The sequence below is a fragment of the Bos indicus genome, chromosome 10, assembly GCF_029378745.1.
Source record: "Bos indicus isolate NIAB-ARS_2022 breed Sahiwal x Tharparkar chromosome 10, NIAB-ARS_B.indTharparkar_mat_pri_1.0, whole genome shotgun sequence".
In the NCBI taxonomy this organism is placed as follows: Eukaryota; Metazoa; Chordata; class Mammalia; order Artiodactyla; family Bovidae; genus Bos; species Bos indicus.
In genome coordinates this window covers 76,666,287-76,681,950 of record NC_091769.1, presented here as the reverse complement: position 1 = coordinate 76,681,950, position 15,664 = coordinate 76,666,287, and the positions used below count along the sequence as shown (strand labels likewise).

Below are 15,664 nucleotides of genomic sequence, written 5' to 3'. Positions count from 1 at the left end.
CAAGCCCTGGTCTTGCAGCAGACCCCCAGCCTTACAGAAGGAACCTCCCCCATCCTCCCTACTCTCTAGACTAAGTATCCAGCAAAGCGCCCCCAGGATACAGTCCGACCAAGAGACAAGCACCATTAGGGACGAAGCAGGCAGGAAGGGTGAACTTACAATAGGAATCCATTTCCAAGATGGCTTCTTTGGCCTGGAAGGAAAGGAAACCCACCTTGTGGCTACCTTGCTATGAGCCATTTCTCCCTCGGCCTTGCGGTACCAGGGCCCCCCACAGGGCTGGTACAGAGGACCGTAGCATCCGCTGAACTGACCCCATTGTCCAGTGGGGTCAGTGTCCAAAGGTGAGGCCCAGGGTTCCCCGGAGCTGGCTCTGAGGGACAGCCACTCCCGGCCCCCCATCAGGCGCCCCGGGAACTCACCTTCTGGGGGATGGTGGTATGGTGGTTGTCCAGAATGAGCCTCTTGATGTGGTGAGTCCACCTTCGTTTCTCCTCCACCGTTTTGGCCTGGGTGGGCCCAACAGAGAAGGAGGGGGTCACCATGACAGGCCTGAAGCCATCTGGCATGGGCTGGGCTTCCGCCGAGGGGGGCAGAGGCAGAAAGAAGGCTGGGGGTGCTGAGGCTCCCTCAACTCCTCAGCACAAGCCCGAGAGATACCCCCAAGCACCTCTGCCTTCCAGGGGGAGACTCCAAGGCTCCCGCCACTGAGGGAGGGGTCGGTCTTTTCCCAGCCTGCACCCCGCAGACCCGTGGGGGTCTTGTCCTGGCCTGCCCCTCACCTGGATGTTGTATTGCTGCTTGCCGTGCTTGTAATGCGTGACGGTGAAGCACAGGGACTCTCGGGTGCTTTCGATCAGCATCAGGGAGGAACACTGGGAGGGCAGGGGGAGATGGCAGTCAAGCCCGCGGCGGGGAGCCAACCGGGGACCCCACCCCTCAAGGCCGTTGGGGGAGGCAGGGAGAGTATTCTTCTAAGGCTGGAGCTGTGTCCACCCCAACCTGAGGCCCAGCCAAGTCTGGCGCAGAGCTGGAAAGTGGAACTGGCCCGTCAGGAAGGCGGGAAGCAGGGGAGGAGGAGGTGTGGCCTGGTTACCGGGATGTGGCTCTTGTAGACAAAGTGGCCGCCCCGCTTCTTGGTGACGAGCAGCGCTTTGTCGAAGAGGAAGAAGGTCTTCTCGCTGCGCACACGGTGCACGCGGAACGTGCCCTCCAGGACGAGCTCCCCGTAGGTGGTCAGGTCTGGCCCCGTCCAGTTGAGGAGCAGAGACTGAATCTCCTGCAACAGAGAAGCCCCAAGCCCCAGGGTCAGGCTGCTGGAGACCCTGCTGGGACCACGCAGGGCCCCCTGGAGTCACCGCCTGGGTTTCACAGAGACACGCCGCACCAAGGGCTCCCCCCAGAGAAGCCCATCTTCAAGGACACCACCCCTCAGCTCGCATTTCCTCTTCTAAGCCTCTTCCTGCCCGAGCACCCCTGCCTGCCCACCCCTCCAGCTCTCAGCTCCAGAGCACCTGGAGCCGGACCGCATGTTCGTGCCTCCTCTTCATGTCATTGATGTACCAGGCCACGCATGTCATGGTGTCAATGGCATCCTCCACCACCTCAAAGCCATCCTCTTCCTCATCAAAATGCTTGGCGATCTCCTGTGCGGGGAGCGGGAGCTTAGGCTCAAGGGCCCTTCCCCTCCCTCAGGCCCCCATGTCCTCGGGAGGAGCCCCGGCTTACCTGGAGCAGCAGGTGGTACTTGAGGATGCGCTGGACCGGCTTGAGGAGATAGGAGCCCAAGGGCAGCGAATGCTGCAGCAAGTCCTGCTGGTCTCGGAAGAACTTGGCCTGCTGCTTGTCTTGCATGCACTCGGTCAGGGCGGCCACCGAGCTGCCAGTGGGAAAGGGGCCATCACCAGAGGGGGTCTGGAGGGGGAGGTGGGGTGCTCTGGACTCGCCAGATGGCTCTGCCTCCCCTCTCCATCCTAATTACTCACTTGGGGTAGTTGTTGCAATACTGAGTGTAGATATCAAACTCTTGGCTCTAAAGAAAGACCAAAAACAGTTATTTCAGGGAGACTCGCATTTGCCTGTAAGCCTGGGTGTATCAAAGGCATGGCCCTGGGCCCCGGAGCACACTCTCCCCAAGCATCTGCAGATTCATCTCTGTACCCATCCGTCTCAGACATTCCATCCACCCAGCAGCCCCCAGCGCCACCCTAAATGCCCTTGATATTCAAGGCAAGGCACCCAGCACTTCCCCTGGAGAGAGGTCCCTAGCAAGGCAGAATGGTGCCAGGACCCAGCCGTGCTTACCCTTTCCACAAAGCAGCTGGCCACGGCCACGGGGTCACTGTTGCAGCTGTCCAGGTCTCTGAGTAGCTGGCTAGGTGAAGGGAAGGTGGTCATCAGACCGTGGACCACTCACAGCCTCCATGGTCACCAACACACCCCCTCCCCAACCTCCTGGTGCCCAGACACACATCAGCCCTGGTGTCAGTGAGCTCCACCAGGGGCAGCAACTATGGAAAGGAGCCAGCACCGCAGCAAAGATGGGGGCAAAACAGCCATGCGCTCCACCAGCAGGAGAGGGAGAAAGCACACCAGTACCCACCTCGGAAGGGGACACAGCTCCTCTGCAGGCAGGAGTCAAACACACAGAACCAGACATTAAAAGGGGAAGGAGATAGGGAGAACTAGCAAAGGGACCGAGGCCCCCAGTTCAGAAGGGTGCAGAAAATGGGAGAGACAGGGTGAGTCCCACCACTGCTTGTTCTGAGACGGGGGCACGAGAGGAACACCCGGCCTCCCTTCCTGTGCTACTCCTCACCCAAGCCCACACCCTCCGGTCCAAGTCTCCCCTGCATCGGGCCTCCCAGCTTGTCCAGCAGTAAGTCCCTCTGCCCATCTTCAGGGGCCTGGGGCAAGGTTCCTCCTATCCCGTCAATGCTGCCCCCATAAGCTCTGCTCCTCCCAGCCAGTGCCCTCTCCCTGGGGAGTCTGGGGGCCCTGGCAGCCACTCATGTGTGATCTTCGTGGAGCCCTTTTGTCCCTGAAGCAGCCCCTCGCCAGGCCTTGCTCAGCCTTCCTCTTCACTCCTTGCCGGGCTTGTATGTTCCCCTACCTAACGGGTCAGATCACCTCCAGGGAGCCCCATCTTCCCACGGAATCAGGGGGAAGGTGGAGAAGAACGAAGAGATCTGCATGTGGGGGACCAAGATGAGAGGGACAGGGGAAGAGCTTCAGGTGCAAGGGTGCAGTAGTCCCTGAAGGGGCGCTGGCCCAGCCTGGACCCAACATGAACACCGCCTCACACGAGCCCCTCTGCCCATCAGGTAGCACACTGGGCCCAGGGCACACAGGCCCAAAGGCCCTCTCTCCTGAAGAGAGCTAACTGTACAGGGAGGGACCACTCTTCCCCACTTCAGCGATCAGACCCTGGGCGTGCATCACAGCCCCCGAGTAAGATCAGGGACATCGGGGCCCCTCTCCAGGCCCTGAGATGGGGCTCACAGTAAGAACATGGGGTGTGTCAAGCTCACTCCATACCTGTTCAGTGCATAGATGCTTTCTATGTTCCCAAAGAGGGCGCTGACTTGCTCTGGGTTCAGCAGCCCTGGCGTGTCAATGATCTTCAAGAGGTAGTCCTGCGTGGAGAGAGGCGTCAGAGCCCAGCAGCGCCCCCGGCACAATCCGGTCCTGTCCCATCGCCCCACTCGCCAGCCACACCTCATTCCTGGGCTGTATTTTCCTGCTGTGACCATTTCACAGATGTCACCTACTGCCCTGGGACGGCTGGTTCCTCCTCACAAATAATAATACCCACTTGGAATCGCAGAATGTGACCTTCTTTGAAATAGGGTCTTTGCAGATATAATGATTAAGGATCATCAGATGCTACCACACTGGATGTAGAGTGGGCTCTGAATCAAGTGACTGGTGTCCTTGTAAGAGGAGAGGACACAGACAAACTCAGAAAAGGCCATGTGAAGACAGAGGCAGATAATGGGGGGACACAGCTACAGGGCAAGGAACAGCGAGGGTTGCCAGCAGCACCCAGGAGCTAGGGGAGAGCCCTGGAACGCACTCTCCCTCAGAGTTTCCAGAAGAAACCAACCCGGCCAGCAGTCTTGAGTTTTGACCTCTGGCCTCCTCAACCAGGACAAGATAAACGTATGCATCTTCAGCTTCCCCTGTGTGTGGCTGCCTGTTAGGCAGGCCTAGGAAACGAGCACATGTCCCTCCAAAGGGCAGAGAGCTTCCTCAGCAGCAGCCACACAGTCACCTCCTCCCTTGCCCCTCCCAGTATGAAACGCTCGCGTTGGCCCTGCAAGGCCCTGCCTCTTCAATTTACAGAGGAGGAGTCTGAGGCAGGGGTTACGCAGGTGCCTAAGACCCCACAGGCAGGAAACAAGAGGAATCTGGGCGCTGTGCAGGGAGGGTCCCAGAGCCAGTTTCTTCATTGTGGCTCCCTCTTGGCTAAGCACAGGAATCCTCACTCTCCATGAAGGGTGCCTACACCCCAACCATCCACAGAAGTTCTGCTGGCCCAACTACTGACGGGACCCCCAAGTCACAAGGTGGCATGAGCGGCCAGCAGCATCCCCAGCAGGCGCCGTGAGAGAAGCAGGTTCTGGAAGCAATATGTCAGGGAGAACTTTCCTCCTCCCACGGATGGAAGTAGGGTTTTGCCCAAGAGCTGGGCCACAGGAAGCCAGAGGCCAGCCCCAGCCCCGGAAGAGAGGGCTGTTCCTCCGGAACTCAGCTCCCCGAAGCCTCACCTCCACGATGCTACGCAGGTCCCGCACGTACGTGCGCTCCGTTTCCACGATTTCCCGCACCACCCGGCCCAGGTAGCCGAACTTGTCCCCAGGCGCCACCGGCCGCGTGCGTTTGCTGAAGGGCGACAGGGACCCCCGCATGTTCCGCCAGCCGCTGGAGTTGTTGTTGCTGTTGGGGAGATGCTGGCCACACGGGGAGCCCTCCCCATTCTCAGCCAAAGCCTCGGAGCCGCTGGGCTCCTCCATGGCCCCGCGACTGTCGCGAGAGGAGCCCGACGAGGAGGTCGTGGAGGTCAGGCTCGCCGGCCGCTCCTGGCTGCCGTTCTGGTGGAGGGAGGCAGAGACGGGCATCCTGGCATCGCTGCCTGGCGAGGGCGTTCCAGGGAGGTTCTGGGCAGGACAGACAAAGGGTCAAACCTCTGGAATCCTCGCAGAAACAGAAAGTAAAAGGGTGGCTGCCAGGGGCTGGGGGAGGAGGGAATGCGGAGTTACCGTTTAATGGATACAGTTTCAGTTGTGCAAGATAATGGGAAGTTCTATGGATGGAAGATAGTGATGGATGCACAACAATATGAATGTACTCACTCAATGCCACTGAACATTTTAAAATGTGGATTTTATGTTACATGCATTTTACCACAATTTTTAAAGCAACAATTCTGAATCTCAAGGAGGTCCCTTCCTTCCAATTGTATGAGCATCTACAAGGATGCCCAAGTGACATTCCTGCTTGTCTCCAACAGTGTCACCTCCATCCTTCCCAGAGTGGAAGAAAGGTGGACCACATCCCGGATCAACCAAGGGCTCATAGAGCTGAGGCCCCAGAACAGCTGGCAGCGGTCAGGGGTGCCTTCTGATGGAATCTGCAGCCCAGCCCCCCTGCTCCTGCAAATCACCCAGCCTCCCAGAGCCTCTGCTCCTCACCACCTCCCCTGAGGCTGTCCCCCCGCAGTAGGCAGTGAACTGCTGGATGTACAGCTTGGTGCCCAGCACAGAGCGACGGCTCCATAAACCATCAGAACAGTGATAGTACTGGCAGTTGTCAAAAAGCACTCCCCAAGTGTCCGCTGGTCAAGGATCTGGCTCTTAAGAACCTATATGCCAGAGTATGTGGGACTGCAAAATCTCTGGGGCACCAGTGGCTTAACCACGAACCTGAAACCTTCTGGATACTGACGGGGAAGACAGAGGAGATGATGCAAAGGCTGAGCCCACGTCACCTCCTTGCCCCAGTCCCTGGTGCTTGCTTCTGACTCAGCCAGGCTCCAGGGGCACAGGAAATTCCCCAGGGCTGAGGCACGGGTACGTCTCCCAAACTCCCTTCAGCACAGCAGGTCAGGGCAGCATAGCAAGCAGGAAACTGCTCCCAGGTGAGGCAAACATAGCCTCAGGCGGACTTTACTCCCTAAACAGATGGGGTGGCTCACAGATAGGCCAGCCTGAAGCAGCAAGCTGGGGAGGCAGGGTGGTAGCTGTGGCCTTTGGGAAAGTCAAGGACACTCCACCCCCACCCCAGAGCACCAAAGCCCATCAACATCACTTTCCAGAATGTTCATTTGACTGCTGTTTCCCCAGGAAGAATGTTTTAAAGCATCTGTTCCAGCCCTACTGTCCCAATGCCTTCCACCCCTAGCGCTAGGACTCACAAGTGACTAGACCACAGGTTAGAGCTATGAGAAGGGTCGAGACGGTGCTATCACTCTGGCAATCTTGAATTTGCCCCCCTGGTTTTCTGTGCCTCTACCCCAACTTGGAACCAGTGTCCCCACCTGGGCTCTGGCTTTTGCAAGTGTTCTCGCTACCTGGCCATTACTTCCTCCCCAACACCCACGCCATACCCACGTCACTTATACCAACCCTTGGGTCTCAGTGAGAAGCCGCATACGCCCAGAAACCAAAACTGGGGGCCCCTTCTGTGTACTCTTACAGCACCCCAGGGTTATCCCTTTTGTAGCACTCACTGTGTAAGACTCCCAGCCGCAGGCAGTGACCTAAGGGCGGGGGCCTTAAAACGTGATCCGCAAATGGCAAATGGATAATGATGGTAGATGAACCAGTATGACTACCAAGCTAAAGTCAGGAGCATGGAGACTTGTTTGCCATGCATGCTAGCCCAGCGAGGACCCTCCCAAGCACAGCAACTTCCCACTGCATGTCTCAGCTAAGGAGGGGATTCCCTCCACGTGAGTCTCTCATCTTGCAGATGAGGACACTGTGGCAGCACTGGAGCCAGTCCTGACTGCTCCCTCCTTCCAGATGCAGTCAAAGGATTAACTAACAGGATCACCTTGGTGAAACTGAGCATCTCAGGAGAGCCCCTGGGAAACAGCACTGCTGCTTTCTCCTGTCTCCTCAGAAGAGCCTTTAAGATGAACCAGCTAGTCATTTCTACCCACCGGTGGCCTGTTGTTTCAGACAAAGAAAGAGACCCGAACTCCGCCCCAGCCCTTAACCCCAGGTGCGGTGGGACTCGCTGAATAGACTCTGTGAAGTGATTGACCCTCTTGTGACTTAAAAATCTGTATATCTCAGCAGTGATTATTCATCTGTCCATGCACCATTTTATATAACAGTTTTGTGTTTGATTTAATTCAGCAAACCTATATTGAATATATGCTGTGCATCAGGAAATGTGTCCTTCAAAGCAAGTGCACCATCAGGCACACCCCACCCCCCTACCCCGTCTCCCCTCCAGCCCCCGAGGCCTGTCAATCCCAGCTGGAACAAAGGGGTAGGGACTTGTGACCTAAGACCTTTCCCAGATGAAACCTGGGGTCAGTCAGCCCCTGTGGGGATGCTAAGCGGAAAAGGCCCAGGTCTCTAATGGACTTCACAGCTGGCCAGGTCATGGCCTCAAAGTGAAGGATTAGTCACAGCCCCCGACCTCCACCCCACACACAGTCTCTCAAGAGATTTCTCTCTAAAGGGTATCTTCGAGGTCACTCATTAGGGACTCCATCACCATAGGGTCCCCATGCACACTTCAAAAGCCCAGGAACTAATGCATCTTTTCTACTTGGAGAAATTTTCTCTGACTTCACACAGCCACCTGCCTGCAAACCAAGCTCATATTTTCATAGCACCCATGCCCAAATCCTCCTGGGTTTAAAAGAAAGCATAATGGCTAACAGCTAAAAATGGTCCAAGTGCTGTAAACATAACGACGCTTTTATCTCATAACAACTCTATGAGGTCAGTATTATTATTATCCCCATTTTACAGATGCAGAAACTGAGGCCATAGAAAGAGCATGCGGTAGAGCCTGGATCTGGACTCAGGCACTCAGGCTTCAGTGTGAGTGCTCATCTGCCCCTACCCACTGATGGCTGCCTCCCTGATGGATTTCACACCAGCTAGAACCACAGCAAAGGATTAGACACAGCCCTAGATGCCATGGCTTTGCCTCAGCATAAACCATGGGGAACATATTAAGACATAAAGGTTATGGTTTTTAGTATTTTACTTCCCTCACAAAGGCCAATGGAGGTGGAAAAAAAAAAAAAAGAATTAAGATTCCTTAAGGCTATTTCTGAGTTAAATTCACCCATTCCAGTCCATTTCAGTTTGCTGATTCCTAGAATGTCGACATTCACTCTTGCCATCTCTTGTTTGACCACTTCCAATTTGCCTTGATTCATGGACCTGACATTCCAGGTTCCTATGCAATATTGTTCTTTACAGCATCAGACCTTGCTTCTATCACCAGTCACATCCACAGCTGGGTATTGTTTTTGCTTTGGCTCCATCCCTTCATTCTTTCTGGAGTTATTTCTCCCCTGATCTCCAGTAGCATATTGGGCACCTACTGACCTGGGGAGTTTCTCTTTCAGTATCCTATCATTTTGCCTTTTCATACTGTTCATGGGGTTCTCAAGGCAAGAATACTGAAGTGGTTTGCCATTCCCTTCTCCAGTGGACCACATTCTGTCAAATCTCTCCACAATGACCCGCCCGTCTTGGGTTGCCCCATGGGCATGGCTTAGTTTCATTGAGTTAGACAAGGCTGTGGTCCTAGTGTGATCAGATTGACTAGTTTGAAGAAATGGAGTGGCCATCATGGTCAACAAGAGTCCGAAATGCACTACTTGGATGCAATCTCAAAAACGACAGAATGATCTCTGTTTGTTTCCAAGGCAAACCACTCAATATCACAGTAATCCAAGTCTATGCCCCAACCAGTAACGCTGAAGAAGCTGAAGTTGAACGGTTCTATGAAGACCTACAAGACCTTTTAGAACTCACACCCAATAAAGATGTCCTTTTCATTATAGGGGACTGAAATGCAAAAGTAGGAAGTCAAGAAACACCTGGAGTAACAGGCAAATTTGGCCTTGGAATACGGAATGAAGCAGGGCAAAGACTAATAGAGTTTTGCCAAGAAAATGCACTGGTCATAACAAACACACTCTTCCAACACCGAAATCAGATTGATTATATTCTTTGCAGCCAAAGATGGAGAAGCTCTATACAGTCAGCAAAAACAAGACCAGGAGCTGACTGTGGCTCAGACCATGAACTCCTTATTGCCAAATTCAGACTTAAATTGAAGAAAGAAGGGAAAACCACTAGACTACTCAGGTATGACCTAAATCAAATCCCTTATGATTATACAGTGGAAGTGAGAAATAGATTTAAGGGCCTAGATCTGATAGATAGAGTGCCTGATGAACTATGGAATGAGGTTCGTGACATTGTACAGGAGACAGGGATCAAGACCATCCCCATGGAAAAGAAATGCAAAAAAGCAAAATGGCTGTCTGGGGAGGCCTTACAAATAGCTGTGAAAAGAAGAGAAGCGAAAAGCAAAGGAGAAAAGGAAAGATATAAACATCTGAATGCAGAGTTCCAAAGAATAGCAAGAAGAGATAAGAAAGCCTTCTTCAGCGATCAATGCAAAGAAATAGAGGAAAACAACAGAATGGGAAAGACTAGAGATCTCTTCAAGAAAATCAGAGATACCAAAGGAACATTTCATGCAAAGACGGGCTCGATAAAGGACAGAAATGGTATGGACCTAACAGAAACAGAAGATATTAAGAAGAGATGGCAAGAATACACAGAAGAACTGTACAAAAAAGATCTTCACGACCCAGATAATCACAATGGTGTGATCACTCACCTAGAGCCAGACATCCTGGAATGTGAAGTCAAGTGGGCCTTAGAAAGCATCACTACAAACAAAGCTAGTGGAGGTGATGGAATTCCAGTTGAGCTATTTCAAATCCTGAAAGATGATGCTGTGAAAGTGCTGCACTCAATATGTCAGCAAATTTGGAAAACTCAGCAGTGGCCACAGGACTGGAAAAGGTCAGTTTTCATTCCAATCCCAAAGAAAGGCAATGCCAAAGAATGCTCAAACTACCGCACAATTGCACTCATCTCCCACGCTAGTAAAGTAATGCTCAAAATTCTCCAAGCCAGGCTTCAGCAATACGTGAACCGTGAACTTCCTGATGTTCAAGCTGGTTTTAGAAAAGGCAGAGGAACCAGAGATCAAATTGCCAACATCCGCTGGATCATGGAAAAAGCAAGAGAGTTCCAGAAACACATCTATTTCTGCTTTATTGACTATGCCAAAGCCTTTGACTGTGTGGATCACAATCAACTGTGGGAAATTCTGAAAGAGATGAGAATACCAGACCACCTGATCTGCCTCTTGAGAAATGTGTATGCAGGTCAGGAAGCAACAGTTAGAACTGGACATGGAACAACAGACTGGTTCCAAATAGGAAAAGGAGTTCGTCTAGGCTGTATATTGTCACCCTGTTTATTTAACTTATATGCTGAGTACATCATGACAAACGCTGGGCTGGAAGAAACACAAGCTGGAATCAAGATTGCCGGGAGAAATATCAATAACCTCAGATATGCAGATGACACCACCCGTATGGCAGAAAGTGAAGAGGAACTAAAAACCCTCTTGATGAAAGTGAAAGTGGAGAGTAAAAAGTTGGCTTAAAGCTCAACATTCAGAAAACGAAGATCATGGCATCCGGTCCCACCACTTCATGGGAAATAGATGGGGAAACAGTGGAAACAGTGTCAGACTTTATTTTTCTGGGCTCCAAAATCACTAGAGATGGTGACTGCAGCCATGAAATTAAAAGACGCTTACTCCTTGGAAGGAAAGTTATGACCAACCTAGATAGCATATTGAAAAGCAGAGACATTTCTTTGCCAACAAAGGTTCGTCTAGTCAAGGCTATGGTTTTTCCTGTGGTCATGTATGGATGTGAGAGTTGGACTGTGAAGAAGGCTGAGCACTGAAGAATTGATGCTTTTGAACTGTGGTGTTGGAGAAGACTCTTGAGAGTCCCTTGGACTGCAAGGAGATCCAACCAGTCCATTCTGAAGGAGATCAGCCCTGGGATTTCTTTGGAAGGAATGATGCTAAAGCTGAAACTCCAGTACTTTGGCCACCTCATGCGAAGAGTTGACTCATTGGAAAAGACTCTGATGCTGGGAGGGATTGGAGGCAGGAGGAGAAGGGGGCGACAGAGGATGAGATGGCTGGATGGCATCACTGACTCGATGGATGTGGGTTTGAGTGAACTCCGGGAGTTGGTGATGGACAGGGAGGCCTTGCGTGCTGTGATTCATGGGGTTGCAAAGAGTCGGACACGACTGAGCAACTGATCTGATCTGATCTGAAGGCTATTTCTAGACCTCCTACTACGTGACCTTTGCGCATTTACCTTTTCCTTGGAACGACACAGAAAAACACAGATTCCTGGTCAAAGGACTGAAGATGCTAGAGAAGGGAAGCGGCAGGAGGGCACCAGGATCAGATTATAACTCCTCGGATGACGAGAGAAGCCCTGCAGTGACCAGGAGACCTAGGTTCACAAGGCTCTCGTTCTCTCCCCTGGGCAAGAGGACTTGCTGGAAAAGAATACAGAGACCCAGAAAGGAAGGGTAAAGAGCAAATGAGCAGTCAGAGAAGACCAGGCAGAGTCCAGGTGGGACTGTTAGCAGACACCATCAGATAGTGAGGGAAAAGAGACATCACACCCAGTGTGAGTGCCCTCTGGTTCTAAAAACCCAATCTCCATCCTTCTGCAGTGTTCCTGCCTGGAAAATTCCACGGACAGAGGAGCCTGGCAGGCTATGGTCCATGAGATCGCAGAGTTGGGCACGAGTGAGCAAGTGAGCACACACACACCTTTCTGTAGTGGTGTTCAGGCCCCCCAGAGACAGTGGAAGACCTGCCTATGGAAGGGCTCCCGGGTAGAGGCAGCCTTTCCTTCCTCTCCATGGACTATCACATCACCCCATATGGTAAGATTCACCCCAAGGCCAAGATTGGAACTCAGGGGTCTTTAAACTCATCTTGGAAGACACTGTCTGCTGGGACAGTGGGCACCTAGAGGAGGTGACAGACAGCAGCCAAACCCCAAGCCACAGCCCACCGCATCACCAGGGTCTCCAGCTCCCTAAATATCCCTCCTCACTGACCTCTTCCATCTTTTAACAGGAATCAGTCCAATCAATCACCAGTCAGTAAGTCAGTCTTCTAGAAAACTTTGTATCTCCCACACCTGAGAAACCCTCTGTGACAGGGTCCCTGAGACCTTTCTGATCTGCCCCATAAGCTGCTCAGACATGCACCTTTAAGAGTTTGGGTGCAGGAAAGAAAGGGAGATGAGTTTCTTTTCTTCTTAACTTTCTCTAAATTTAAACCCAATCCACACCCTCCCTCCACTCACACCTCCTGGGGACCTTTCCTGAACATCCCCAGGCAGGGAGGCAGGGAGGCAGGCAGGCAGGCAGGCAGGCAGCAGCAGGCCTCTGAGTTTCCCAGGACGGCTGACTGGGGCCAGGTTCCACATCCTTCTCCTCCCTGCGAGGCCTCAGCACCGTGCCCCCGATCTGACCCGGCCTCCTGCCTCCAACAGAAAAAAACAACCAGCCAAACCCACCAGAGCCCCCATGTTCTGTCCTCAGGCCTCTTGTCAATAAGGCAGTAGGACCCTGCTCCCCAACTCCACCCCAGCTTCAGAAAGAAAGTCCCACGGGGGCGCTCACCTGGATGGAATCTTCTGGACAACCTCTGCTTCTCTAGTCCTGGGAGTCCCCAGGTCTCACTAACACTCCCTTCCAGCCCTCCTTCAGGGGCCGGCAGGCCAAGAAGGCAGTAAGTAAGTCTGTGCAGGAGGAGCTGTGCAGGCCAGCGCTCGGAGATACTCCAGAAAACATTTTGCTTCAGAGAGGCTGGGTCCAGGTGTGGAGGCGGCTGACGTCATCCTTTCACCTACTACCCTTCGCCCCACACCCAGGAGACGGAAGGCCGACATGCCACACCTGCTCTGGAGGCAGATGGAGCGACAGAGGAGCTCCCCCAAAGGCAACTGCTCCAAAGTCCAGGGGCCCCAGGAGGGAAGGGGAGTGGTCATCTGGTACCTGCCAAGTGGGCCAAGTCCTTCCCTCCCTGGGGAGCGCAGGCGGCACAGCCCTCCTTCTCCACCTTCTCTCATCTCCCAGCTCCCAACACCTGCTAAGTATTCCAAAGGTTCTTCAACCTGGGCAGCCACAGCCTTTGATCTTCCCCTCATTGCACTGTCAGGATCTGCTCATCCATAAGGTAGCAGAAGGGAGATACAGAGAAATGCTCCAGCTCTTCCAGACAGACAGGGCGGGAGCAATGTGAACTTCCAGAGGTCTCACCTCAAGATCCTGAGCCCAGGTGTGCTATACGCGGGGGCATGCACACGCGCACACACACACACACACACACACACAGAGCTCAGTATCACGAGGGTCTACACATACACACACACAGCTCAGTATCACGAGGGTCTACACACACACACACACACACACACACACACTGAACTTCCAGAGATCTCACCTCGAGATCCTGAGCCCAGGTGTGCTGCTACACACACACATACACAGAGCTCAGTATCACGAGGGTCTACGCACACACACACACAATTTAACTTCCAGAGGAGCCCAGGTATGCTACACACACACACACACACACACACACACACACGCTGCTGCCCAGCACTGTCCCCACAGAAGCCCAGCTCCTGAGGATCTATTCCTATGGTTCTCTGGGCCAGCAGAGGGTGGGCAGAGGTGGGTGAGGTCACACCAGCAGAGGTCACCTCTCGACACACCCTCGAGGCTTTCCTGAGGACAAGGAGGATCCCTGAGAGGGGCTGGCTCTTTCCTCTCTCCCTCTGACCCGCCTGTCCCTCCCTGGGGACTCAGGGGCCCCAAGCACCTAAGGACAAGGGAAGCTCTCCAGGGACTGTGTTCCTTGTGAGCAACGTGACTATCACAGAGGCTGTGCGAACTGTGTGACCAGGGTTTCTGGGCCACCCAAACCCAGGCCAGCTGGCTCAAATTCCTGTTCCCTCATGAATTCATTTTCCCTCCTGAATTCCTTTTCCCACCACCCAGGAATAGCAGGGGGCCACCAAGTGTGCCTGGGTCAGCTGCTAGGAAGGACTCTGGTTGCCAGTGGAGCCCTCCCACCTGAATTCTGGGACAGAGTCTGGGCCTACAGACTAAAGTCCAGAAAACTCCCTCGGCCTGGCCTTGGAAGGGAAGGAAAGCCCCTGGCATCTCATGTCAGTGGGAGTACTGCTCACCCACATCTCCCTGTCGCCACCACGCACAAGCCCAACATCTGCTCATGTTACTTCTCAAACCTGCAAGGTGTCCCAGACATTCTCTCCCTCCCCAAATGTGGTCCAATCATCATCCTCGGAAAGGCCTCCCCAACCATCACCAACCCATCCAACACACACAATGATGCAGGCCGAAAATGCTTCCCCACCCAGGAATATCTACATCTTAATCCCTGGATACAAAGAGCCTCTCTATGTAGCTAACCTTATATGGCAAAAGAAATTTTGCGGGTATGATCAAGTTAAGGATCTTGAGATGGGGAAGACTGTTCTAGATTACGTGGGTAGGCTCACGGTAATCACGAGGGGCCTCACAAAAGGGAAGTAGCAGGAGTCAGAAGCTGATGTGACAGCAGAGGCAGAGGGACAGAGCGAGAAACTGGTCAATGCTAGGCTGCTGGCTTCGTCGACGGAGGAAAGAGACCACAAGTCAAAGCATCTAAGCAGCTTCAGGAAGCTGGAAAGGACAAGCAAACAAAATTTTCCCTGGAGATTCCAGAAGGAAAAGAACCCTGTAGGCCCAGACTGACATCTGACCTCAAGAACTATAAGATAATAAATGTCTGCTGCTTCATTTATTTTTCACTGTGCTGGGTCTCTGTCGCCGTGTGAGCTTTTCTCTAGTTGCAGCGAGCAGGGGCTACTTCCTAGTTGTGTAGTGGGCTTCTCATCGCAGAGGCCTCTCGTTGCAGGGCAGGGGCCCTAGCACGCTCAGGCTTCAGTAGCTGCGGCTCCCAGGCTCTAGAGCACACAGGCTCAGTAGCGGTGGCGCAGGGTCTTAGATGATCCGTGGAATGTGGGTCATCTTGGACCAGGGATCGAACCCGTATCCCCTGCATTGGCAGGTGGATTCTTTCCCACTGAGCCACCAGGGAAGTCTGCACGGGTGCTGTTCTAAGGCACGAAGATGGTAGCGTTTGTTAACAGCAGCCATGGGACACTAACACACAGACACTTCTCTGAACTCCACTGAGCCTGAGTGTCGCATAAAGCACAGGTCCTTGGGGTTCTCATGTGCAAGCTCTCCTTCCAGACTAGACAGTAAAAACCTAGTGGGCTGGGCCTTCTTTCACCCCCAGAAGGCAATGCACGCACTAGGTGTTCAATAAATTTCTGCACCTCTCCACTCCCACAGTAGTCAGACGAAAGACAAACAGTGGCCTCAGTCAAGACCTGAGACAGTTCCTCCTTGTCTAATGAGTTTCCAATTAGTCACTGCCAGCAAGTTTCCAATTCACCAAGAGGCATGCAGGAGCA

The 15,664-nt window shown here is 53.2% G+C and overlaps 1 protein-coding gene across 4 annotated transcripts in view; it reads right to left on the bottom strand.

Moving 5' to 3' along the window:
* Positions 1 to 15,664, bottom strand: part of PLEKHG3 (pleckstrin homology and RhoGEF domain containing G3) — a 46,761-nt gene that overhangs the window by 10,042 nt on the left and 21,055 nt on the right. For all 4 annotated transcript variants that reach the window (XM_070797707.1, XM_070797706.1, XM_070797708.1 and 1 more), the window contains exons 2-11: positions 4,770 to 5,159; positions 3,538 to 3,635; positions 2,305 to 2,374; positions 1,986 to 2,032; positions 1,729 to 1,879; positions 1,515 to 1,646; positions 1,097 to 1,279; positions 783 to 875; positions 423 to 509; positions 160 to 193 (exon numbers count right to left, since the gene is read on the bottom strand). In XM_070797707.1, the coding sequence (XP_070653808.1) occupies positions 160 to 193; positions 423 to 509; positions 783 to 875; positions 1,097 to 1,279; positions 1,515 to 1,646; positions 1,729 to 1,879; positions 1,986 to 2,032; positions 2,305 to 2,374; positions 3,538 to 3,635; positions 4,770 to 5,120 (1,246 nt within the window). In that variant the 5' untranslated portion in view covers positions 5,121 to 5,159. The remainder of the gene's footprint in view (positions 1 to 159; positions 194 to 422; positions 510 to 782; positions 876 to 1,096; positions 1,280 to 1,514; positions 1,647 to 1,728; positions 1,880 to 1,985; positions 2,033 to 2,304; positions 2,375 to 3,537; positions 3,636 to 4,769; positions 5,160 to 15,664) is intronic.